The 25,343-nt window shown below is 42.2% G+C and overlaps 1 protein-coding gene across 1 annotated transcript in view; it reads left to right on the top strand.

The window, feature by feature from the left end:
* abca12 (ATP-binding cassette, sub-family A (ABC1), member 12) overlaps positions 1-25,343 on the top strand; it is a 64,021-nt gene that overhangs the window by 18,074 nt on the left and 20,604 nt on the right. The window contains exons 20-40 of the mRNA XM_034110277.2: positions 1,639-1,834; positions 2,479-2,618; positions 3,200-3,319; positions 3,477-3,567; positions 4,006-4,185; positions 4,884-5,211; positions 6,535-6,649; positions 9,137-9,466; positions 10,077-10,146; positions 10,262-10,396; positions 10,657-10,818; positions 11,046-11,229; positions 11,774-11,992; positions 12,826-13,022; positions 15,616-15,773; positions 16,575-16,808; positions 16,974-17,121; positions 17,434-17,680; positions 19,000-19,089; positions 21,618-21,705; positions 21,865-21,992. Coding sequence (XP_033966168.1) covers positions 1,639-1,834; positions 2,479-2,618; positions 3,200-3,319; positions 3,477-3,567; positions 4,006-4,185; positions 4,884-5,211; positions 6,535-6,649; positions 9,137-9,466; positions 10,077-10,146; positions 10,262-10,396; positions 10,657-10,818; positions 11,046-11,229; positions 11,774-11,992; positions 12,826-13,022; positions 15,616-15,773; positions 16,575-16,808; positions 16,974-17,121; positions 17,434-17,680; positions 19,000-19,089; positions 21,618-21,705; positions 21,865-21,992 — 3,560 coding nt within the window. The remainder of the gene's footprint in view (positions 1-1,638; positions 1,835-2,478; positions 2,619-3,199; positions 3,320-3,476; positions 3,568-4,005; positions 4,186-4,883; positions 5,212-6,534; positions 6,650-9,136; positions 9,467-10,076; positions 10,147-10,261; positions 10,397-10,656; positions 10,819-11,045; positions 11,230-11,773; positions 11,993-12,825; positions 13,023-15,615; positions 15,774-16,574; positions 16,809-16,973; positions 17,122-17,433; positions 17,681-18,999; positions 19,090-21,617; positions 21,706-21,864; positions 21,993-25,343) is intronic.

Raw genomic sequence — 25,343 nt, 5'->3', positions numbered from 1 at the left:
GGAACTCACAAAGTGTCAGAAAACAAACCCTCCCTCTTTTCCTCCGTACCCAAATCTCTAAAAACGGGGGTACAACGGAGCTGATCCAGATTTGTGTCCGATATAATGTAATATCGGAAATGTGGACCCACGGCCCTATCAGAAACATTGCTATTAGAAACAATGCCCGACTGTTTTGGACGTAATATGGTCTTTTTACATTAGCAAGCATCGCTAACACTCAGAGCTAACCTGTACTGGAGAGAGTATGTACAAGAAGCAGGAAATTAAAAAAAGAACTCACCTTGTAGTAAACCGGTAAGAGAAAAAGCATTTGAGCTCCATACTGTTTCAGAAATAATCCTTGATGTGGTTTGGAACATGATATGGCTTTTAATCACGGCAGCATTTAGCTGTCTCCCGGTAGAAATCTGAGCAGACACAAGCTATGGACCCTGAACCTGCAGTTCCCTAAAGGCCCTGTCACACTGTCCCGAAATTGACACCCGATGGACACACGATAAAGGAAATGTTCAAATTCGGCTGTGATCGTAGCAACATCGGGCCATTCGTGAGGGCATCTAAGCCATCGTATGACCGCCGGTGGAGTTTCTCAGGCTCCGGCAGCAACTTCGTGAGCGGCAACTTCGTAAGGCACTCGTGAGGGCATCTTGTCAAATCGTGTCATCTTCGTGTTATCATCGGTGCATTCACATTCACTCTGATCGGGGCGAATGCCCGATGGCACCGATGATAATAACATGCCCTCACGATGGCCTTACGAAGGGCAAAATTGACACACGAATTCAACACGAAAATGAACCTTCGCAAGGTCCTTCGGCAATTTTCTGGCATGCCAAAGATTTTGCCTCCGCTCACGAAGTTGCTGCCGGAGCCTGAGAAACTCCGCCAGCGGTCATACGATGGCTTAAGATGCCCTCACGAATGGCCCGATGTTGCTACGATCACAGCCGAATTTGAACATTTCCTTTATCGTGTGTCCATCGGGTTGTTTTATTGCACAACAAAATCATGTAAATATATTATGTAAATAACCCAATTTGTGTTCTGTGAAACTAAAAAGGATATAATATATTATTTTGAAGGACAGTTGACAGGAAATTGTTGTTGTTATGGAAACAACATTACGGAGAAAACGTAATATTTTCTACATATAAAGACGGATAAAGTAAAGAACAAAGTCTGAAGATATCAGTACAGTATCATAGTACTGTAACATAATTGTTTTTGGTACTGTCATTGCAGTTGTATGTCTTAAATGTAATGTAAATGTTGCCTTCATGTGTGGTTCGGGGCCATCTTCGTGCGAAATTCACAATTCCATATTCGTGTGTCCATCGGGTGTCAACTTCGGGACAGTGTGACAGGGCCTTTACAGGGCTGAAATAGAGGGTTATGAGGGATGTCTAAAATGCATGATCTGTTTGTTTTTTTGAGCAAAACACATCATATACATGTTTTTATATATTTTTTAATATCTGAGAACCATAATATATGCCTATAAAAAGCATAATAGGAGACCTTTAATATATTTTTTCCAAGAGGCCTTCAGTTATGTATTTATATTTGCATGACAGATAATTCATTTTTCATTTATGATAATCATAAAGTATTCAATGTTTCACTCTCTTCCCACAGATGGCTAGAGGATACAGCTCAAGCATTTCCAGCAAAGCTACGTTTGTCACCCTCTCTCGAGCGTTGTGCAGTAAAGGTATCCTGGCTCTGCTCGGAGTCTCTAAATTCACCGCCATCATGGAATCAAACTCCTCCCAACCCGACCAGGTCAGGAGGGGGGAGATGATCAATAGGTTCAAGATCCCACAGGATGCCTGTACGTACAAAGGGGAAGGGATTTGCTAACTGAATTGTATTGCCTGAGTATTTGTTCTTGGTATTCAGTGTTTTTCACAAGATTCAGTTGCTGTCAAAAGCATTCGTAATTAGTATTCTGTAATATGTTTTTATATTATAAAAAAACATTATCTATGCCTTAATGACAGTGCTGCTACTTTGGTTTCTGACTCAAACACACAAATAGAATTTAAATATGTATGGACACTTCTGCTTAAGTTTTGTTTGCTAACTTCCCAGTGTAATAATGAAATACAAATAAGAGGGTAAGGCTGATTGCATTGTATTTGTCTTATCATCAGCAAACTTCATTAAGTCCACAACTTACAAATTCATTGATACTACCTTCCAGTTTTGTTGGGACTTACCATGTGTACAGATTTTACAGTAGTCGTAGGGATGAATGTGCTGTGAGAGTAATGCGACAGACACCTTGGGGAAGTTTAAAACCCCAAAAGATGGATTTATTTGTTAGTTTTTTTTATGGGATTTGTGGCAACAAGGATATGAATGCCAACTGTTCGATTATTTTTACGAAAACTAGATATCAACTTGTTTGTTGGATATTACATTTGTATGACTACCGTATATCTAATGATTCTCCAATCGTCTGCCCTTGTGTAGCTCCCTTCTGTATGAACATGTACCTGGATATGGTCAACACCACGGGCGGAGCCATCGCCTGGGCCTTCCTCAAACCAATGCTGATGGGTCACATTTTGTATACCCCTGACACACCTGCCACCAGGGCCATAATGGAGAAGGTATGAAGCACATATCAAATATGTCTTGTGTTTGGGTCAGCAGCTTCAAAATCAGCATTCACGGTTTTGCCGAGTATGTTGATCTTTTTGTTGTTGTTGTTGGTGTATTGGATGAACATACTGTAGTGAGAAAATATAGAAGAAAAATACAAAAATCTTTCAACATAAATATAGAATAGAAGACAATTACTATAAAATATGAAAAATACTATAGGAAAAAGTCTTTATGAACTCTATGTTCTAAATCCCCCAGAATCCCTCCTCTTTCCTTGTTATGCTTTTACAGGAGTTTTTTTCACTCTTACTTCTACCTTTTCTAGGGTTTAGTTACCTTTGTAGTCTTCAAGCACCCCTACTGGCATGTAGTAAACAAGAAATACAGCATTGCAAGGGGTGCACACCTATTTGTATGCGCCACTATCTTCCACTGTGGTACTATTTTGAGCAACTTTAGTTTTTTTAGTATACTGCTGACTTCACAGACGAAAACAGCCACAAGAACAATGAAATAGGGCAGGTTATGAAATCTTGCTTACACTCAGCCATTTCATATATTCTCGTCCTTGTCCTCTCCTTTCCAGGCCAATTCCACCTTGAATGAGTTTGCAAATCTAAGGAAGTACTCCGAGGACTGGATCGAATCCTCCAACTACCTCGTGAAGTCTGCCGTGTTACTCAGCCAAACTTTGCCAATGCTGCAGGTATGAAAACTTTGAACTGTCTTTTGAACATCTTATCATTGCAGCTGGCTCGCTGCCATCTCGCTGAAATGTTGGAGATAAACTTTGCAGTGGTCTGCCATGAGTTTCAGCAGGCGAATCTTGATGTTGTACTTCGTCTCTTCCCACTCCCTCTCAGAATTCCCTCGGCAATTCCTTTGTTCAGAGATTCATTGAGATGCAGACAGACATCAATGTCGACACAATGAAGGAGACGCTCAGCAACTTCTGTGAGTGAGCATTTGAAGGTCTTTCTTTTGTAAGCGGCAGATTCCAGGCTTACCTTTATATTTCTCCCTCATTTATTGCCTGTAAAATATCCGTGCTATCAGAAAATAGCACTGCTGCTTATGTTTACATGAAGCATCGGTATCATCACTTCAACATGCATTCCTTAGGGTCTATCTTCTTGATGTGATTATATGTGACAGTTTTTTTTTCACAAAGGTCTGACTTTGATGTGCAGGTATTTAATCAGATTACCTTGAAATGCCAGACCATTATCTTTTTATCCGAGTTAACATATGCGATAACAGTGCATGGCACGGAACAGACACAGGGAAGTAGCATTACTTTAATTTAGATTTACAGCAATCAAATCTAAATCTACACGCTGAACTGTTTTGACTCAGTCGGTGCATTTCTAAATGTGTTTTTTTCCCCTAAAGCTAACATGACCGCCATGCTGGAGAAAAACAAACACATAATGGATCAGGTCACCACCTTGTCCACCCTGATGGTGAAACTCTCCTCCTGCATCACATTTGACCGTTACCGTGGCTACGACACTGCTGATGAGCTCAACGCTGCAGCTCAGCACCTCGCCAAAAACCGTGATCTCTACGCGAGTAAGTAAATATTAGGTATAATGAGGACAGTGCAGTGCAGTGTGTTTCCACAAAATGTGATTTATTATTGATTATATTCCATCATATATTGTACTTTTCTGGACTTGTGTTTGTGTTAGAGCTTATCCCAGCCAGGCAAAAGCATCCACCACATCAACATATTGTTGACAATGATTTAAGAGGAGAAAGCTTCTACCAAAACAGACTTTAAAACAGTATGTCTAGTAGAAAAAGAGCGTAAAAGCTGCTCTTTAAATGCTATCTCTTTATACAATGCATGATCTGTTTGGTATTTTGAGCCAAACACTTCAGAGACATGTTTTGTATAGAACTGAGACCTATAATCACGAGAGGACGGGTGGCGCAGTGGTCTGTGCATCAGATCAAGGGGGAGTGCTGGGGAACTCCAGTTCGAAACCCGCTCCCGCCCCCACTGCGTCAGGCCGTTGTGTCCTTGGGCAAGACACTTCACCTGAACTTGCTCCTGTGGGTATTGTCCACAGTATCTGACCATTGCATGTATGATATATGTGTAATGTGTGTATATGTAAAGCGCTTTGAGTCATTGAAAAAGCGCTATAATAAATGTAAGGAATTATTATTATTATTATTATTATAATATATTGATGAAAAACAGTATAATAGGTGACCTTTAAGTTTAAGATGTGTGCATTGAGATTTTGCAATCTGTCCTTTAGGTGTCATCTTCAAGCTTCCCAAAGACACGGACGCATCCAGGAAGCGTAATGCCAGGGCTTCCTCTTCCACATCCACCCTGCCTCCTAAAGTCAGCTACACCATCCGAATGCACATGGACAACTTGATGCGTACAGACAGAGTCCGTGACCCCTATTTTATGAAGGATCACCACATCTCGGCCCGGAGGACGCTGCGCTACAACCGGGGCTTTGTGTACCTGCAGGAGAACATCGATCGGGCGATCATAGAGATGCAAACTGGACATAGAATTGAGGAGACAGCCGTCCAACTGCAGCCCTTCCCCTACCCCTGCCACTACAGGGATGAGTGAGTACCCTATACACATGGATGCACTCTCTCTCTCACACACACACACACACACACACACACACACACACACACACACACACACACACACACACACACACACACACACACACACACACACACACACACACACACACACACACACACACACACACACACACACACACACACACACACACACACACACACACACACACACACAGTACAAACATGCTCCCCTGTGGATGCAACACAGAAACGTGAAAGGATCAACGGTGTCTCTGTGGGGAAGTGCATGCATTGACGTGGATTCATGTATGCTCTCTCATTATTAATTTGCCACTTGGGACTGACAGTAACCCTTTTTGCATTATAATTGGCTCTGCACCAGGTGCATAAATATTCACTATTATTGAGCATTCATTTTTGAAGACCATACTCACAACGCCCTCGAAGCTCTTCAGGAACCCCACTCATCTCTGTAGTACCGTACTTTTCGGACTATAAAGCGCACCTGCATATAAGCCGCAGCAGCTAAATTGTCCCTCTGTCTTGCTCTCGTTCTGTCTCTCGGTTCCACTTTTACTTTGGCGCGCTACCTGTCTCACTCTTTTCCGGCCTCCAGCTTTTCCTGCTGGAGCCCGCCGCTTAAAGGTGGCGGGCGCGGACCGGTCATAGAGCCCATAGCGTTAAAGGTGGTTAATTTTACCTGTAAAATCCATAGATTTAGGAGGTTCCCTAGTGGCCGTTAGCTGTACAAAAAAAATGGGGAAAAAAGTCGTGGCTTATAGTCCGAAAAGTACGGTATATTTCCAATTGAAAACATGTGCTTGGCATTAACTTGTGCATCGATACTCTTCATTGTTTCCAATAAATCATGCTTGACCGTAATGTCTATGTTTTTGCTTCCTGCCCCCGAGTGCTGATATCTCATCTTAGAGGCACCAGCAGGCCACTGTCTCTGGCTGGATGCCTCTGACCAACTATAAGATATGAGAAATCTTGCCTCTACGTCCTTCTGATTTATTACTCAGCAAGACCATTTCTGACATGAGCTGTGAAATATAGCTGTGTAGCATGAAAGACCGCAAGCTCTAAATTCCTATGCTTCAAGCTCCAGATATGGTTAGGTAAAAAAAAGAAAACTAAAATGGAGAGGCATTTATTTTGCGTAAATAATAACAGGATCAGGCTGTCAAAAATCCCCTAACACCTCCTTCGATATTGCTTTTCATTCCGTGTATCCGTCAAGCCGGTGACTGAATGATAGCTCTTTTTATCTTCTGTTATTGACAGTGATTGGGTTTTCTAGAAATGTGACTGACAGTTTTATGTATTCCCCAGGTACCTGGAGGCCATCGCTTTTGTCTTCCCTCTCATGTTGATGATAGCATGGGTGCTATTTGTGGCTGATTTTGTGAAGAAACTGGTGCATGAGAGAGAGCTGAGACTGCATGAGGTATTTTTCTTCACTTGAAATATCATCAAAATTGCCCCTGTATTTTACATGGAACACTGATTTCTTGTTTTCTAAAAGGTCCTGTTATCATACTGTCCATTTATTTTTGTTTTTTCAAGTATAATAATAATAAATTATATTTCTATAGCGCTTTTCTTGAACCCAAAGACGCTTTACATTTGGGAGGGAGGGTAGACAAACAAAACAAAAACAAAAATAAACAAAACAAAACAGAAAAGCAGTCTGGAGGAAGTTGGTTGAGAGGGGGGGGGGGCTTATGGATACAGAGTTGAAGAGGTGGGTTTTGAGGCGGGACAGGAACAGGATGAGGGACTCAAACTCACGGAGGTCTTTGGGGAGGGAGTTCCAGAGCTTCGGGGCTGCCACAGAGAAGGCTCTATCCCTGAAGCTCCGGAGTTTGGCCTTGGGGATGGAAAGCAAACCGGCTGAGGTGGATCTGAGGGACCGGGGTGGTTGGTAGAGGATGAGGAGGTCAGTGAGGTAGGGGGGGGGCAGTTGGTGGAGGGCTTTGTATGTGAGGACCAGGAGTTTGTAATGGATGCGGTGTGAAACGGGGAGCCAGTGGAGTTCTTTGAAGACCGGGGTGATGTGATGCCATGATTTGGTGTGGGTGAGGAGTCTGGCGGCTGCGTTCTGGACACGCTGGAGTCTATTGAGGGATGTAGTCCCTGATCCCGTAGAGGAGTGAGTTGCAATAGTCAAGGCGGGAGGAGATGAAGGCGTGAATGAGTCGCTCAGCTGCAGGGCGGGTGAGAGAGGGACGGAGTTTGGCAATATTGCGGAGGTGGACAAATTTGGTTTTTACAACTTGACGAATGTGGGGCTCGAGGGAGAGGGTGGGGTCAAATATAACTCCAAGGTTGCGTGCCTGGGTGGAGGGGGAAACAGGGGTGCCATCAATGGTGACTGTCAGGTTGGGGGTTTTGCTGAGGGTGGATTTGGAGCCGATGAGGAGGAGTTCAGTTTTATTGCTGTTGAGTTTGAAGTTGTGTTGCATCCAGGATTTTATTGCAGTCAGACAGGATTTGATGTGGGTGAGGGGGGGGTTGTGGGGAGATTTGGTGCTGAGGTAAATCTGTGTGTTGTCAGCGTAACAGTGAAAGTCCAGGTTGTATTGGCGGAGAATCTGACCAAGGGGGAGGATGTAGATGATGAAGAGGAGGGGGCCGAGTACTGAACCTTGGGGAACACCTTGGGTGACTGAAGCTGTGGCAGAGGAGTGATTGTTGAGGGAGATGAAGTGGGATCTGTCGGAGAGGTAGGACTGGAGCAACCTGAGTGCAGTACCTTCGATACCGATATCCTGGAGTCGGGTAAGCAGGATGGTGTGGCTCACAGTATCGAAGGCTGCACGAGGAGGATGAGGATGTTGAGGGAACCGGTGTCAGCAGAGGTGAGGAGGTCATTGAGGACTTTGATGAGGGCCGTTTCTGTGCTGTGGTGGGGACGAAAACCAGACTGAAGGGGTTCAAAAAGCTGGTTGGTTTGGAGATGGCGGTGGAGTTGTTTGGAGATAATGCGTTCTATTGTTTTTGAGAGAAAGGGGAGGTTGGAGATGGGGCGGTAATTACTGAGGGAGGAGGGATCCAGACCGGGTTTCTTGAGGATGGGAGTGACAGCAGCAGTTTTGAAGGCAGAGGGAACGGTTCCTTGGGACAGGGAGGAGTTGAAAAGGTTGACAAGGTAGGGGCAGAGGACGGGGAGGCAGGACTTCAGTAGAGGGGTGGGAAGAGGGTCAAGCGAGCAGGTTGTGGGTTTAGAGGAGCTGATCAGTTTGAGTATATCAGGGGGGGTAACCAGAGTGAACTGGGAGAGTTCCTCCGTGGGGAGGAGGGCACGGGAGGTCCAGGGAGATGGGGGGAGAAATTGAAATTGTGGCGGGGGATGCTGGGGGAGATGTATGTGTGTCAGATGCAGCGGATAGGGAGAGATGAATGGCAGTGATTTTGTCAGAGAAAAACTGGAGGAATGAACTGCATAAAGTGGAAGTGGAGGAAGGGAGGGTGTCGGCACGGGGTTTGAGGAGCTTGTTGACGGTGGAGAAGAGGGTCTTGCGGTTATGGGAGTGGTCGGTAAAGATGGTGGAGAGGTAAGCAGTTTTTGCGGCAGTGAGGTAGTAGGTAGGTAGTGAGATGGAGTTTGTAGGATGGTGAACTGTGTGGGATGATTTCATGGTTAGGCGTTCAAGCTGGCGGCCGGTTTGCTTCAGTTTACGGAGTGCAGGGGTGAACCAGGGTGAGGAGGTTTTAAAAGTGACATTTTTTCTTTTGAGGGGGTCAGGCTGTTGAGGGAGGCGAGTAGGGTGGAATTAAGGTGGTAAGTATGCACTCACGCAGCTCACAGCAACAAACAGTAACATTTCCTCCCTCTTATATTCCACCGTTCATTCTTAAGCACCACTAACACATCAACCATTTTTTTATTTCCTTGTATTCCAATCCTTTTCTTTTCTTGCTTTTCCCACAGTACATGAAAATGATGGGAGTCAATCCACTCAGCCATTTCTTCGCTTGGTTCCTGGAGTGCGCCTCCTACTTGGTGCTGACCGTCTCCATCCTCACCCTGGTGCTGAAGTACGGCGACATTCTGCCCCACAGCAACGGCTTCATCCTCTTCTTGTACCTCTGCAACTACAGTTTGAGCATCCTGTCCTTCAGTTACCTGGTCAGCTCCTTCTTCGACAAGACTTACATCGCTGGCCTCAGCGGCAGCCTTCTGTACATCCTCTGCTTCTTCCCCTTCATTGTGGTCTTGGCCGTGGAGACAGATCTCACCTTTTCCCAGAAGAGCGCCCTGGTGAGGAACCCTTTGGACCCTTCTCTTTCATGATTCATCTATTAAAATGGTGCTAGTACTGTGCAATGTGTAATAACTTACACAGCTCTGGAATTGAAAGGAGAAATAAGGAACAACATACAATCATGTCATTGTATTACCAAATGTTATTTACTCAATCTATCATAGAACATTTTTGTAACATGATTCAAATATTCCAGACTTAAAACATGGTTCTTTGTGGAATAGTCTAAATAATAATAGTAGTTTTTGCCTCAAACTGTTTTACAATGTGAGATTTTCTTTTAACTTTGACACATTGACAGAAACAATCTGACAGTGCACATGTTTCTGTTTGCCTTCTTATGCTGACATAAGTTGTGCATATTTACGTAATATAGACTTTTATTTTGGTGATGGTTGTCAGATTTCATCATTAATTAGATGTCACATAACGTCAGTGCAACAGCTAAAGCCTTATTTGCTTTGAACAAAACTCTTCATGTTATGTTGAGAAAGTGTTGTTAAAACCACATAAGAGAGGAATGATAGAAAGGCACAAGACACATCATTGGATTTTTGCTGCTTTTGTTTCTGTATGTTGTCTGATTTGTCTCTCATTTTCTTACAGAGTTTGTTCTCCCCAACCTGCTTTAGTTATGCCAGTCAATATATCTCTCGATTCGAGTCCCAAGGAGAAGGTATGCATTGTATACAGTACACATTTGACTTGCATCAAACAAGGCTCTTTGACATAGCGCATAAGCTATTTTGGTCAGTGTGAAGCAATTGCAAATGATCTGTTGGCTTCTTTAGGCCTCCAATGGAGTAACTCATACACCTCGCCCATACCTGGAGACACGGCTTCGTTCGGTTGGCTGTGCTGGCTGATGCTCATTGACTCCATCCTCTACTTCATCATCGGGTGCTACATCCGAATGGTCTTCCCAGGTAAACTATTAAATCATAGAAGTCTGTATGAAAAATATTTTCCTTAAATGAAGGAGGCCAGTCCTTTCTAATAATTGATCTGTGATGTTTTATCGCTGATTTGAAATCAGAATTAACTAGGATTGCTGTAAAAATATATGTGTCGAGAGCAAGTACATGGCATATTTGCTGTATACAGATTAGGTTGTTAACAGTGGAAGCATATAAGGGCTCATGAATTTATTGGTAGATTTATATTTTGTTATGTGTTTACCCTTTAGGCAACTATGGCATCGCTTCCCCATGGTACTTCCCATTCAAAGCATCCTTCTGGGCCGACCTGTGCTGTTGCTGTAGGTCAAACAGTAAGGTGGGCCGAGGACTCCTCTTCACCAACATCATGCAGAAAAACCAGCCTGTCTTCTCCGATGACAAGGGAAAAGGTACAGGGGAAAAAAATGAATTTGTACTATCTCGCTGCAGATGATAATAAGCACTGCTGTCTCCTCCGGTGTTATGTTTTGAAGCAGGAACATGATGTTTTCCCTTTTTATATCATTTTTGTCTTTGACACCTCACTACATTTTTTTTTCACCCTCACTCTTCATTTAATTCCCGTCCCCTGTGACTTTGATTTACTGGTTGTCTCTATCTCCATGTTTTTTCTCAGGCCAGAGCAGTCTTTCTTCTCAGACTGGGGAGGATTTCTCAGAGCTCCCAGTAGGCGTTGCCCTCCATGGTCTCAGCAAGATGTATGGCAACCGAGTAGCTATCCAAAACCTTAATGTGTCCTTCTACGAGGGCCATGTCACCTCACTACTTGGTCACAATGGAGCCGGCAAGACTACCACCATGTATGTGTGGCATGATTTCTTTATTTTTCACTGTATCAGCATGACGTGAGATGAATATAAATGCAATTTTGACAATTCATATACTCAATGAGGCGTCTTTTAAATTTGATTTGTGCATCGCTTTAATCAGCAGACCTTTTAAATGGGTCTGCTGCTGACAGGGAGATTGTTTTGTCTAAATCTGGCACAGCAAATGCTACTTGAAAGAGATTTGCCTGACAGGTCTTCATCAGCTGGAGCACCTACATTTACATTTTAAATGTGACTAATTTTGCTGATGCTCTCAGTGCATCAGCAGAATACCTTTCAACAATGTTAAAAAAAAAAAGATATAACAGGAAAATGGTTGGGAGAAAGTACAGAAAAAAGAATTGGACATAGCAAAGGGCATTTCCAACATTTAGTGTTCTAGGTAGCCGATATGACGTAACATAAATTGTTGAAAAACTATCTTATTATCTATTTGAATTATATCTTTATGAAACATGAAATAACCAGAAAACTGAATTATCTCATGTAATAAATGAAAATGCTTTGTGCTTAGGTCTCTCCTGACTGGCCTTTTCGCCCCAACTTCTGGCACTATCGAGGTGTATGGCAGAGACATGCAGACCAACATCGATGACATTCGCAGAGAGCTAGGAGTGTGCATGCAATATGACGTCCTGTTTGACCACATGACCACCAAGGAGCACCTGCTGCTGTACGGCCAGATCAAGGCGCCACACTGGTCACAAGAGGAACTGCGTGAACAAGTCCGCTCGTGAGTGACAATCCGTCCATTACAGGGAGCCTGCTTAACAGCATAATGCAATCAATCATAATCCAGTGGGTCTTAAAGATTATATCAGGGGTTCTGCATTATTTAGCAGTGCCATTGAATGTATTGTATAACCTGTTTTGTTACATCATAAGATATCATAAGAATGATTCTCTTGTGTCTAGGAAATATGAGTAAGGGTTATCAGAGTAAACAGTTAATTATAGCTAGTGCTTAACAAGAGCAATATTCAAATAGGGTTATAATCAAACATATTTTATGATTATACTGCTGTAACTTATAGAATATATAGGCCTTAAAGCAAGAATTCCAATCTGTGATAAGGACAAAAAATAATTGTTACACTTGTCATCCATGAAATAAGCCCCACTCTTTTCAGATGCAGGCTGAGAAAGCTATTGTTCTCCAACCATGCTATGACAAACCTAAAACAACACGTTTTTCCCCATTTCCAGATCACAATTTCAGTATTTCTTTGTATTTTATCTCTTTTTTTTCATTGTTACTCTCTGAGATCAGCTAAAGGGGGCAAGCATTTGAAAATAAATGTAATTATTCTGTGGCATAATTAAGCTATGGGTAGAACCCCCAGTTCCATCATGAAACTATTTCTGGATGGTTTCCGCATGACAAGAGCGGCAGTAATAAGCAGGAAAGCTATAAGCAAGGAACCGTACCTTCCCACTGGTTTCTGTTTTTCAGACATCCTGCTGGGTATCTGATGGGAGTGTAACTCCGAAACTTGGTTTTAATGCACAGACAAGTATGCTAATGTAAGCTGTATGTTAAATGCTTTTCATCGACTTCCCTACCAGGACCCTAGAGGAGACAGGCATGTACGCTCACAGACACAAGCTGGTGAGCACATTGTCAGGAGGCATGAAGCGCAAGCTGTCAATCTCCATCGCCTTCATAGGGGGCTCTCGCTTGGTGGTTCTGGATGAACCCACCGCGGGAGTCGATCCCTGCTCCAGGCGCAACATCTGGGACATTGTTATCCAGCACAAGAAACGTGAGTACATATGATGAGAAAGAATAGCCCAAAAGGAACTAAATGGAATAGGAAAAAATAGTTGAGGAAAGAAATGCAATTCTCCTTTTACTGTATGTCAAGTGGGGTCCCGCAAGGCGCAGTGCTTGGCCCTATTTATTTTTTATCCAAATCTAACCCCTTGGCCATATTCTTTGGCAATTCTGTATGCAGTAGATAACTTTAGTTCATAACTGTCTGAATGTCCTGCACTCTCGCCTCGCTGCCATCAAAAACGCCCGGAAATGCTGAAGGCTCTGGGTGTTGAGGGACTGTCATGGTTGACACGTCTCATCAACGTTGCGTGGAAGTCGGAAACAGTACCGAAGGAGTGGCAGACCGGGGTGGTGGTTCCCCTTTTTTAAAAAGGGGGATCAGAGGGTGTGTGCCAATTACAGAGGCATCACACTACTCAGCCTCCCCGGGAAAGTTTACTCTAAGGTACTCGAAAGGAGGGTCAGGCCGATTGTCGAACCTCAGATTGAGGAGGAACAATGTGGATTCCATCCTGGTCGTGAAACGACGGATCAGCTTTTTACTCTCGCAAGGATCCTGGAGGGGGCCTGGGAGTACGCTTATCCGGTCTACATGTGTTTTGTAGACTTGGAGAAGGCGTATGACCGAGTTCCCAGGGAGTTACTGTGGGAGGTGCTGCGGGAGTATGGGGTGAGGGGGTCTCTACTCAGGGCCATCCAATCTCTGTACTCCCAAAGCGAGAGCTGTGTCCGGGTCCTCGGCAGTAAGTCGGACCCATTTCCGGTGAGGGTTGGCCTCCGCCAGGGCTGCGCTTTGTCACCAATCCTGTTTGTAATATACATGGATCGGATTTCGAGGCGTAGTCGTGGGGTAGGGGGTCTGCAGTTCGGTGGACTAAGGATTGCACCACTGCTTTTTGCAGATGATGTGGTTCTAATGGCTTCATCGGTCTGCGACCTTCAGCACTCACTGGATCGGTTCGCAACCGAGTGTGAAGCGGCTGGGATGAGGATCAGCACCTCCAAATCTGAGACCATGGTTCTCAGCAGGAAACCGATGGACTGTCCACTCCAAGTAGGGAATGAGTCCTTACCCCAAGTGAAGGAGTTCAAGTATCTCGGGGTCTTGTTCTCGAGTGAGGGAACAATGGAGCGTGAGATGGGCCGGAGAATCGGAGCAGCGGGAGCGGTACTGCAGTCGCTTTACCGCACCATTGTGACGAAAAGGGAGCTAAGCCAGAAGGCAAAGCTCTCTGTCTACCGGGCCAGTTTCGTTCCTACCCTCACCTATGGTCATGAAGGATGGGTCATGACCGAAAGAACGAGATCGCGGATACAAGCGGCCGAGATGGGTTTTCTCCGCAGGGTGGCTGGTGTCTCCCTTAGGGATAAGGTGAGAAGTTCAGTCATCCGGGAGGGACTCGGAGTTGAGTCGCTCCTCCTTCGCGTCGAAAGGAGCCAGTTGAGGTGGTTCGGGCACCTAGTAAGGATGCCACCTGGGCGCCTCCCTAGGGAGGTGTTCCAGGCACGTCCAGCTGGGAAGAGACCAAGGGGTAGACCTAGGACCAGGTGGAGGGATTATATCTCTTCGCTGGCCTGGGAGCGCCTTGGGATCCCCCTGTCAGAGCTGGTTCATGTCGCCAGGGAAAAGAAAGTTTGGGGCTCTCTGCTGGAACTGCTACCCCCGCGGATAATCGGGAGAAGATGGATGGATAGCTTTGTGTAATGGATAATTAATCACATTGCATCATTTTTATCCTGTTAGAGGACAATGAATAAGATTTATTTTTTTGTAATGAGGCTAATCCTTGTACAAAAAATACTGAAATTCTTTAGTGCACACACTTACATGGCACAGATAATCCAAAGTCTTGCTCTAGTATCTTCTACTGGAGAGACCCCCCACTACTTCCTCCCTATACTTCCTAAGAGGGAAAGGAGTAGAGGAGCAGGAACCTGGAGCCAACTCTAGGGCTTTCCCCTGCTCAGGCTTCTGACTTTAAATCTAGCATATAATTAAAGTTAAATAAATCCTGTGTTATTTATTCAAGCTGTTTTAGAATAGAAGGCAGCAATGGCAGGGAGACTGCTAAATGTAATATAATTGAAGCTGTGGAAGAATATCCTCTGTAATTGGACCCGTCTCAGATGTTAAGTGAGACTTTGCTGCCAGGAGGATCTATTTTAAAGTACACTTTCTGCACCGGTTGCTCTTTGTGAGCCTGTTTCTCTGATGATTTGTATGTGCATGACACAGCTTTTGTGTGACCTTGTCTTTGTGATGCTTTGGTATTTTATTTTGATGTGTGTTTTTGCGATTGTTTGTGTTTGCTGCTACACATGAAAGGATGTTCTTACTAGGATAGGAAAACAAGGGGAAAAGTGTTTGCCTAAAGATATTTTAATATGCGTCTAGCCGTCTACTGTATGTTCTTTTACCCTTCACAAAACCTTGAACAGCCATAAAGCTTTACAGCTAAGTTTGGCTGGCGATTATTTACCTTAGTGGATTTTAGATTTGAGTGGATTGTTCAATAGTTAAAAGTGAAGGGAATAGTTTAGAAGTTGTATACAAATGCATTCTATGTGTGTCCTGTCAGATCGCACTGTCATCATGTCCACTCACCACCTGGATGAGGCTGAAGTACTCAGCGACCGCATCGCCTTCCTGGAGAGAGGCGGATTAAAATGCTGCGGATCCCCCTTCCACCTGAAAGACAAACTGGGTCAGGGCTACAAACTCACCCTCACCAAGAAGGTACTTCATTTCATTGGCATCCAGTTTCAGGATTCTTTCTGGTCAAATAAACTATATTTCGATATACATGTTTATTTATTTGTATTGCTTTTGTTTGTTCCACTTCTGGCAATGAATATGTACACTTTAAGCAGTTTATATAGCCCATTACAGAAAAAAGCAGGGAGAAGAAACCTTAAACCCTAATCCTAGAAGTGAGAAGGCAACATATCTCGGATGCATTTTTATTCAGACACTTTGAGAATGCACAACCAGCATAAATAGTAACATTCCCTAGTACATTATTATAGTGAAACTGGCCTCTTTATGTAACAAAAATTATTCTCGGTTTTATTTCTGCCCAGTAGAGTTGCACACAATCCATATTGCAATAGGGTGATTTGTATCAGATCAATTGGAAAAACTGCTTAACAGGCTAAACACAAATAATGCTCTGCTGACTGCTGCAGTCTGGCACATACTTTTTTTTAGACTATATAAATATATATATATATATATATATATATATATTAGTGCCCTTTATAAGTGCACTTTATGCCAGTAGTTATTTGTGTCTAAAATAAAGCTGTCAGTACTGTGTATTTGGACTGTTCAGGCTAAAATGTCTTCTCTTTGTAGCAGTAAGTCAGAAAAATTAAATATTATCGGGGGAAATAATAGAGTATTTACAAACCAAAAACATAAATAGTACAAATATATATATGTCAAGCCATGGGCAGCTGCTTTGTGGTTGTGCAAAGTAAACCAGTGTAGTCTTGCAAATTAAGCTTCTTATAACCCATTCCTCTTTTCTATGTGCAGGTTCAGAACCCAGAGACTGAGCCGATTGACAATGCTGACCTGAAGGTCTTCATCCAAGCTCATGTTCCAGAAGCCAGACTGAAAGAGGCCCAGGGGGGCGACCTGGTCTACTCACTGCCCCCATTTAACTCATCCAACGCTTCCTCCTACCGCTCCCTCCTGACTGCGCTGGACGCCAACCTGGATGCCCTGCAGCTGGGAGGCTATGGAATCTCTGACACCACCTTAGAGGAGGTAGGCTTATCCACAACAAGTCAAAACATATCTTGGATATTCCCTGTGTGAAAACACTCGTGTTCATAAAGTTGGACATATTGACTCGTTTGCATAATTTCAAGCTTAAAAAATGAAACAAAAATCTCTGAACAGATGCTGTTGTTTTTCTTTTTATCTGTGTAGGTGTTCCTCCAGTTGACTCACGGAAACTCAGAAGATGGTTCTGAGGAAGGCCCGCTGTCTATCTCAGAGACAGTTTCTGACACTGATTCCATCGACAGCTTCCCCTCAGACTCGAGTGGAAACATCGACAACTTTGGTGACAAGATCAGTGAGTGAACAAAAAAAAACACTTTCCATAAAGTTTATATATTCCTTTTTTGGCATTTATAAAATAACTGTTATTCTATTTTACATTTTCAAAGAAAAATATTCGAATAAAACTTCAACTCAGCTGACCTAGTTCAACAACTTCCACATTTTGATGGGTGTACTGCCATCTTTTCTGATATAATCCACCCATTAACCTTTATCTCACTGTGCCCTAGAGGGAAAAGCATGTAAGACACTAAGAAGGTAAGTGAATTAGTACATACCTGTAAATGATTAAACCTGTCTCCACTTCTTCTCCAATGTATCCCAGAGCTTACCGGATCATCCACGATGAGCGGCATGGCCCTGGCCTGGCAGCAGATGACAGCCATACTGGTGAAGAGGTTCCACCACAGCCGTAGGGACTGGAAGGGCCTGATCGCCCAGATCCTGCTCCCTGTGCTCTTCATGGTGTTTGCTATGGGCCTGGGCTCCATCAAGAGCGACCTGCAGCACTATCCTGAGCTGGAACTCAGCCCTGTGCTTTACAACTTAGGACCGAGCTACTCTTTCTTCAGGTCAGCTCTCATTGGGTGCCCAATAGTAAACAAAGCTAATAAGGATGATTTGACTCCAAGCATTTTTGGATCAGTTTAATGGAGCTTTGCCCTTTCATTCAATATATTTGGCAAGGTCAGACCAAGGCCACTGTGACTCAAGGTTGCAACGAAAAATCACGAAAGGGCACCTGAAAAAGTAGGTCTTGTCCAGGAATATTTATTTTACACAGACATTTTAATTTTTAAAGGTGGTGAGATTTGGCAAAGGCTTCAAACAAATCATGATACAGCTGTGTGCCTCTCAAGAGAAGTCTTTGTAATACTTGGTTTGTTACAAAGCTTGGAAGAGATTGTCTTGTAGTGCCATTTTTTGGCATTTACAAATCTTATACTGCGTGGTCTAAACGATGCACTAAGATCACTTTTTTTGAGCACAGAGCTGCAACCATCCTGCAACTTTGATGAAGGGTTGAAGCATCTCGTCCTTTGATTGGTCCCCTGGGATCCCCCATGTCACTTGTTAGAGAATTAATTTAAAGCTGCAGTTTGTTGAAGGGCAGACAGACCTTAAGGAAAGGGAGCGGAGGAAAGAGAGGATTGAAGACGGGTGAGATACAAGATCAAAGTGAGAGGGAGTGTCAGGAAGTTGCGAGATGACTTCATTTTTGAGAAGTGCTGTTGTTTGATCAAGGGGATGTGCAGCAAAGGAGAAAATGGGGAGGTGCCATCCATATCAAAATCGGTATGGATGCTCTCCCTATTCCTCTTCAGCTTGATACAAATGAGATAGGATAATCATTTTAATTCAGATAAATGGTAAGGCTTGGAGAGCTAGGTAGCAGTCTCACATTGTATGAACTTTCTCAGAGCAGTGTGTTTTCAGACTTGCCTGCATGAACAATACAAATGCAATGATCTGAATGTTTATTTATGAGAGTACCTCTTCTAGCAGGAAACAGCTCAAATGAAAGAACTCCACTCAAATGTAAAGTGGCAAATCAAATGTCCTCACTCTCTTTTTATCTATCCAGCTCCCCACGGCAAAGCTATTAGAATCACTGATTGTGCCCCCATGGTCACTTTATCGACAACATCGGGAGATAGTAAAGTGCTCTTATACCGTCTTCTCTACTATCCTTGATAAATTCCAACCTTGAAACCCCAGCAACCAACACTGATTTGAATAAATCAATAATGACTGAAACCAATTTTAGAGCCTTGTGAACCGTTTTCGTGGGGTTACTTCATTTTATTATTGTTGTAATTATTGTAAAGTCTACTAAATCGAATATGTAAAATTTGAGTTGAGACTGACTGTTTGTTTTCTGACTCCATAGTAACCAGAACCCCAGCACCTCTCAGCTGACGGACACCATGTTGTCATACCCCGGGATCGATAATGCCTGCCTCGACAAGTCTAATAACCCGTATGTAATAAAATCTCAAATGCCAAACATGTTTCTCCTCAAAATGACATATTTTTCACCGATACTCTTGGTGCTCTTGCTCAATTTTCTTATGTATTCTACGCCTTTTCCACATGCACAGTAATTTCATATTTCACTTATTGTCATTCTTTTATTGCCTCCTCCTGCACCTCGTTTCGTTACCAGGCTGCCTCCCTCCTATTCTTTCCACTTTCTCTCTCCTCCATGTGCCTCCTCTCTGTTTTCCTGGCGCTCAGCTTATGTATGTGTCTGAAAGCCGGCAGCGAGGCTCTGCGATAGGAGGGCGTCATTTGTATTCCATAAACACCTCGTGTTTATAGGGGAGATTTTCCCCTTACAGGCGCTCAAATCAATGTTAGCACTCATGAACCCGACCTCGGAAGCATTTTAAAATGTACTGCCAAAAAAAAAGAAGAAATAATACAGAGATAATGGAAGATCCTATGTTGCAAAAAGAGACTGCATGTTTTGCTCACCATGTCACCATGACAATTACTGAAAGGACGGTGTGTGAAGCAATTACATTTATATAAAATATAATGTATTGTCCGTTGACTACCCACACGGAAAGAAAGTATATGAACATATATAGTTTTAATATATGTCACATATATTTTCAACATATATGTGACATATATGAAATTGGACCGCTACATATATGTCTCTGAACATATATGTACATATATATCCATATATGCACATATATGCACACACATATATGTACATATATGGGTGCAGTGTATATGTACATATAGGTTTCACATATATGCACATATAGGTTTCACATATATGCACATATAGGTTGCACATATAGGTTTCACATATATGCACATATAAGTTTAGCCTATATGTGCATATATGTTTATTTACACCTATGTTCAAGGTTTATACATAGCCTACCTACATAAAAAAATACAACACACAAAATGTATAAGTCATTAACATACATTTATTGTCAATAAATGTCAATTATTTTGGGTGTGGGTGTGTGTGTGTGTGTGTGTGTGTGGGATCGTTGGAGCTATGTGCAACTCAAGGCATATGCTCGAACGGGAGCTGCCTGGACGCTGCAATCATGTTGCGCGCACTATCCGTGCTGAGTGTGCTGACTTTTCGTACAATGTCCCACTGTCTGGCTGCCTGCATAAAGTCAAGTGCTCGGTCGGCGCAGTTGTCGGCGAAATGTCGCTCCTCTGTTTTCATTTAAACAGCTCCTTGTATCTGTTAGCGCAGCTAGCTAGCACCAGATGCTAACAACAATACACGTAAGGTCTCTCTCTCGCTCGCTCGGGCCACACATACACACACCCTCCCGGTCCTCCCAATAGCCAGTCGGTGCCTGCCGGTGAGCGTGGAAGTGTGGTCTGCTGCAAGCGGGCAGCAGGAGCGGGGCTGTCAGCATCAGCTTGTAGATGGCATTTTAAACTCGATGCGCTCTGAAACTACGGGGCGGCCGAGGAAAAAAAAATATGTATGCGTTAATCGCGTTAAAATAATTAGTGGCATTAAAAAAACGCGTTATTAACAATAATGTACAATTATCAAATATTTAATAATTTACTAATCTTAAACTGATCAGCTGACGTCGAGCGGAAATAAACATCCGGTTCCGGTCCTGGGTGAAATAACTAAACTAAAAATGTTGCTTCATACAATAAAACATACCGTAATCAAACAATATTGTCTTTATACATTGAATTGTCTTGGGCAATCCGCAAACCGCAATCTGCATTAAATGGAAATAAGTACAATGATTCATTCATGTAGTTATATAGAACATTGGAATAATATGCACATTACCACATTACCTTGCAAAGACCTATATATATATGTAGGCATTCTGTATGACATATATGCAAAAAGACAGATATATGATCTATATATGAGGCATTATGTAGGAGATATATGCAAATATATGAACCTGAATTGGCATATATGTGGAAATATATGAGCTATATATGACACATATATCTCCTATTAATCCACATATATGCACATATATGAACCTGAATATGACATATATTCTGCATATATTTGCCATATATTGGCATATATGTTCATATACTTTCTTTCCGTGTGGGTAGGGGCACTGTTGTTGGACAACTTATATCTAAAGTAACAGGTGAGCATGTGGGTGTGCAATCTTCAGTCATCTGCACAATGTGTCATAAAGCACTTGACTGAAAAGAAAGGCAGGGGAGTTGAACATTCACCCACACAAACACATTACACATAATACGATTTTACATTACATATAAAATAACTTTTAAAAGAGTTTTTTTAACTAACGTCAGAGAAAAACAGCATGCAAACTTCACAGGTGCTGTATGAATGGTTGCAGTAAGCACACATGCAGATTTGTAGCTTTGATGCAGGCCATCATATCAACTCAGTTTCAGGATGTTTTCTGGGTCTTTCTAGGGATGCTCTCGTGCCATTATCACGCACTGCAGACTGCCATCGTTCCTCTGAGCCACCATTTCACTTTGTGAATGTTTTCTTTTAAGGGTCTGCACAAGAAGCGTGAGCAGCTGGAATTCCAGAGGGAACGGCTCCAAAGCATTTAGTGTCTGTAAATGCAGCCATCAGGAACAGGTGAGATGGGTCACTGGGAGCAGTGTTTGTGATTTTGTGTGTGTGTGAGTGAGTTTTTATGTTCTCATGCATCTCTGTTGCTACACAGGAATGTGTCTTACTGAGTGTGATTGTGAGAAAGGCAGAGTGTAATGTGGTTTTCTTTTCCCTACACTGCAGGTTTGCGACCTTGACAACTTCCAGCCCTCCCATAAAAAGATCCCCTCGTCTCAGATAGTGTATAACCTCAGTGGCATCAACGTGGAGAAATACCTGGTGGCAACAGCAAATGATTTCATCAGAAACAGGTGAACATACTGAGAATTCAACCCATGCTTCACTGATATTGTACTATAGTCTCAGTGCTTATTATAACTGCTAGTTTCATGAACTATAGGAAGCCATGTTCCAACAGAATCCAATATCACATATATTACATCAGGGGTGTCCAAACCTCTTTCACTGGGGGCCACATACAGACAAATATACGAAAGGCTTGGCCTCTCACTCGAGGTGAGGTATATTGCCTCATAAGTTAAGTTCTAAGTTAGCAAAATCAATCAAATGTAGGTAAATTATCCTTAATACTTGAATATGCTTTAAGAAAAAAAACAGCCTTCAACAAAGCTTTCCATTGGGTTTCATTTATTTTCTTACAAAAACTGTTGGCGGCTCAAGCCTCAGATTGCTTATAATAAGGAACAATATGAAGGGTTTATTTCAAGCTTGTTATGCTAATAAGTTATTGGGCTTTAATTTAATCAACGAAACTTTGTTAGAAAATGTTTTCAACTTTAACTTACTGAGTTTATTTGAAAAGTTGGGCTTATTGACACATGAATAGTACTGCGTAATATCTGTTTACATATATATTTAAGAAGTACAATATAAGAAAAGCACAAGTTTTATGTGTGGGCCATATTCCATTTAGAATTTCCTGAGGGCCAATTCAAAATGGACAACGAGCCGCAGTTGGCCCCCGGGCCTTAGTTTGGACACCCTTGTATTACATATAACATATTTTTGATGAGTTTGAGACTCCATTTTAAGACTTCAGTTAATTGTTGGTAACAGCAAATGCTATGTTTTACTAAAAGCTCCAATTGAGTAGAAATAACTATGCTAATAAAAATGTCAGGCAATACTCTGCCTTTGTCAATCTTGCTGTGAGCAACACTAATCTGTTTTTATGCTGCACACGGCTCGTAGTTTGATACCTGGCTGAGATGCTGGAGGTGTGCAGCGTGTCGCCGGCAGCTCTTCATCTGACAGCTCACTGGGGCTGCTGCAGACTGCTCAATTACTCTTGTTCAATAATATAACAGATTCACTGTCACAAAATGTGCCCTGTGTTTTGCAGATGCATTTTTTTTATTAACTATATTGGCCAGTAGTAATCCTACTGACAAACGGGTGCTTTAAATGTGATGCTGCAGCATTAGGAAATGCTTGGTTCGCATTAGCATACATTTAAATCAACATTTCTTACAGGATATCGCCACAGACTCCCAGCTTCCCACATGGAACGAATATATATGAACCTATATATTTTTAATATGTCACATATATGTTTAACATATATGTGACATATCTGAAATTGGACCCCTACATATATGTCTCTGAACATATATGTACATATATATCCATATAGGCACACACATATATGTACATATGTACTATATGTACTATATGTTGCACATATATGCACATATAAGTTTCACATATATGCGCATATAAGTTTAGCCTATATGTGCATATATGTTTATTTACACCTATGTTCAAGGTTTATACATAGCCTACCTACATACAAAAATACAACACACAAAATGTATAAGTCATTAACATACATTTATTGTCAATACATGTCAATTATTTTGTCTGCTTTTGGCGAGCCCTGAGCTCTGTCAGCTTGTTGTTGATGGCTGTACCCAGCTGGCCCTTCGTTGTGTGTGGCCACTTCTTCATTGTTGCCTCTACAGAGAAAAGTCAGTGCATTTACCAAATATGTCTAAGAAGCTGCTAAGTTTACAATTATTAGTTAGAATTAGGTAAAGTTTGGCTTTTCAAAATACTGTTTAAAAAAAAAATGGTTGTTTACCAGAAGAGCATTAAGATATGCATTGCAATCAAGAAAATTAATTAAAGACATGATATGGCACACACACAGTACAAAGGGCATGGTCATTGATTAAGGGTGAAGATGCTGGTTATTTAACACTGCAGAGGAGAACAATTAGTGTCATGGGGTTATTAACGACTACATATTCTATAACACAGAGGACCACCACAGTGGAAGCACACTAGCCCAGAAAATGGGTTCTATTAGAAGAGAGCTGTGATCAAGAAGTGAGCTATTGAAAATGTAGTGATCACCCTACAGTAGGTGCTAATCCGTGCAGATACCATTAATGGGTGTCCTCCTCACTTACCTGATCCTGATCCTACCATTGATAGCTAATAAATAGTGAAACAGGGATGGTTTAAGTAGTCAACTTGAGGCATCTCTATTAACTTTTATTTTCCTTTCTAAATTCATTCGTTTTTACTCACCGATTATGGCCGCCTTTTTTCCTGGTTCCAGGGCTTCCAGCTGCTCCCCATCACCTCGCTTTGGCTTGCCACCTAAAGTAATATTTCATAATTATTATTTTGCAAATGAAAAGTGGGTAATCCTGCTGATCTGCAGCAGCTGATGTTTACATACTAATGGCCCACACTTTAGGCTAGAGTGGTTGTCCAGGGACAAATGACACTCAAGGTTCCTTGGGGGTGTTCCAAATAGACCCATACACATTTGGTTTCCAATCATACACTCTGAGTTATGGGGGTCCTTGAAATGATAAAGTTTGAGAACCACTGGGCTAGAGTGTGGGACAATTGTAAAAAAAAACATTACTCGCAACACATTGCAGCAGCGAAAACAGAGAGTAAGAAAATAGTTCAGTTTTTCCATTCTTAGGTGAATCAGTTTAGAAAGAAAAACACATGTGTAAACTGCCTTTCTTTATTAATGACAGGATTGATTTAAAGAGATTTTGAACAGTAGTTTTTTTTTTTACTGTTGAGGTTGCTCTGAAGCAGGGTTTCAAGGGGAAATGTGCCGAGGAGGAGAGTTCGCACCATTGCTGTGCCAGAGGTGGTATGGATGGATGCCTTCCACGCATCTCTTTTGTAAAAGACTCCTGACCCCTTCACAATTTCAATCTGAAAAATACATCACATATAAATGTATTAGTAGGCCTACAACTTTCACAAATATATTTTATGGAATATCACAATTGATTATTAATTAACATTATACAAACTAACATAGTTTGTATAGATCAGTAGTAAATAGTTGTCTACTGCACAAGAATGATAAAGGCACTGAAGTAACAAATCACTGTCCTAAACTTGATCTAACATGGGCGCGCACGGTAATACATCAGTTTTGCAGTTACCCATCAAAAAAATAACCACTGTCCAGATAACATTTGCATGTAACCTATACCTTAAGAATATGCATCTACTTACTGTCTCTGGGGCTTCGGTTTTCTCTGGAGCTTCGGTTCTCTCTCCATGGATCTGAAAATTAAACAGTGACATGACAAAATGTATACGGTTAACTTTTACAGTGGTAATAACTGGGAAATATACCCTATATACGTTGTTTTATGTCA

Source organism: Pseudochaenichthys georgianus, chromosome 21 (genome assembly GCF_902827115.2).
Source record: "Pseudochaenichthys georgianus chromosome 21, fPseGeo1.2, whole genome shotgun sequence".
Lineage (NCBI taxonomy): Eukaryota > Metazoa > Chordata > Actinopteri > Perciformes > Channichthyidae > Pseudochaenichthys > Pseudochaenichthys georgianus.
Note: the sequence above shows the minus strand (reverse complement) of the source record. Positions and strands in the feature narration are given on the sequence as shown.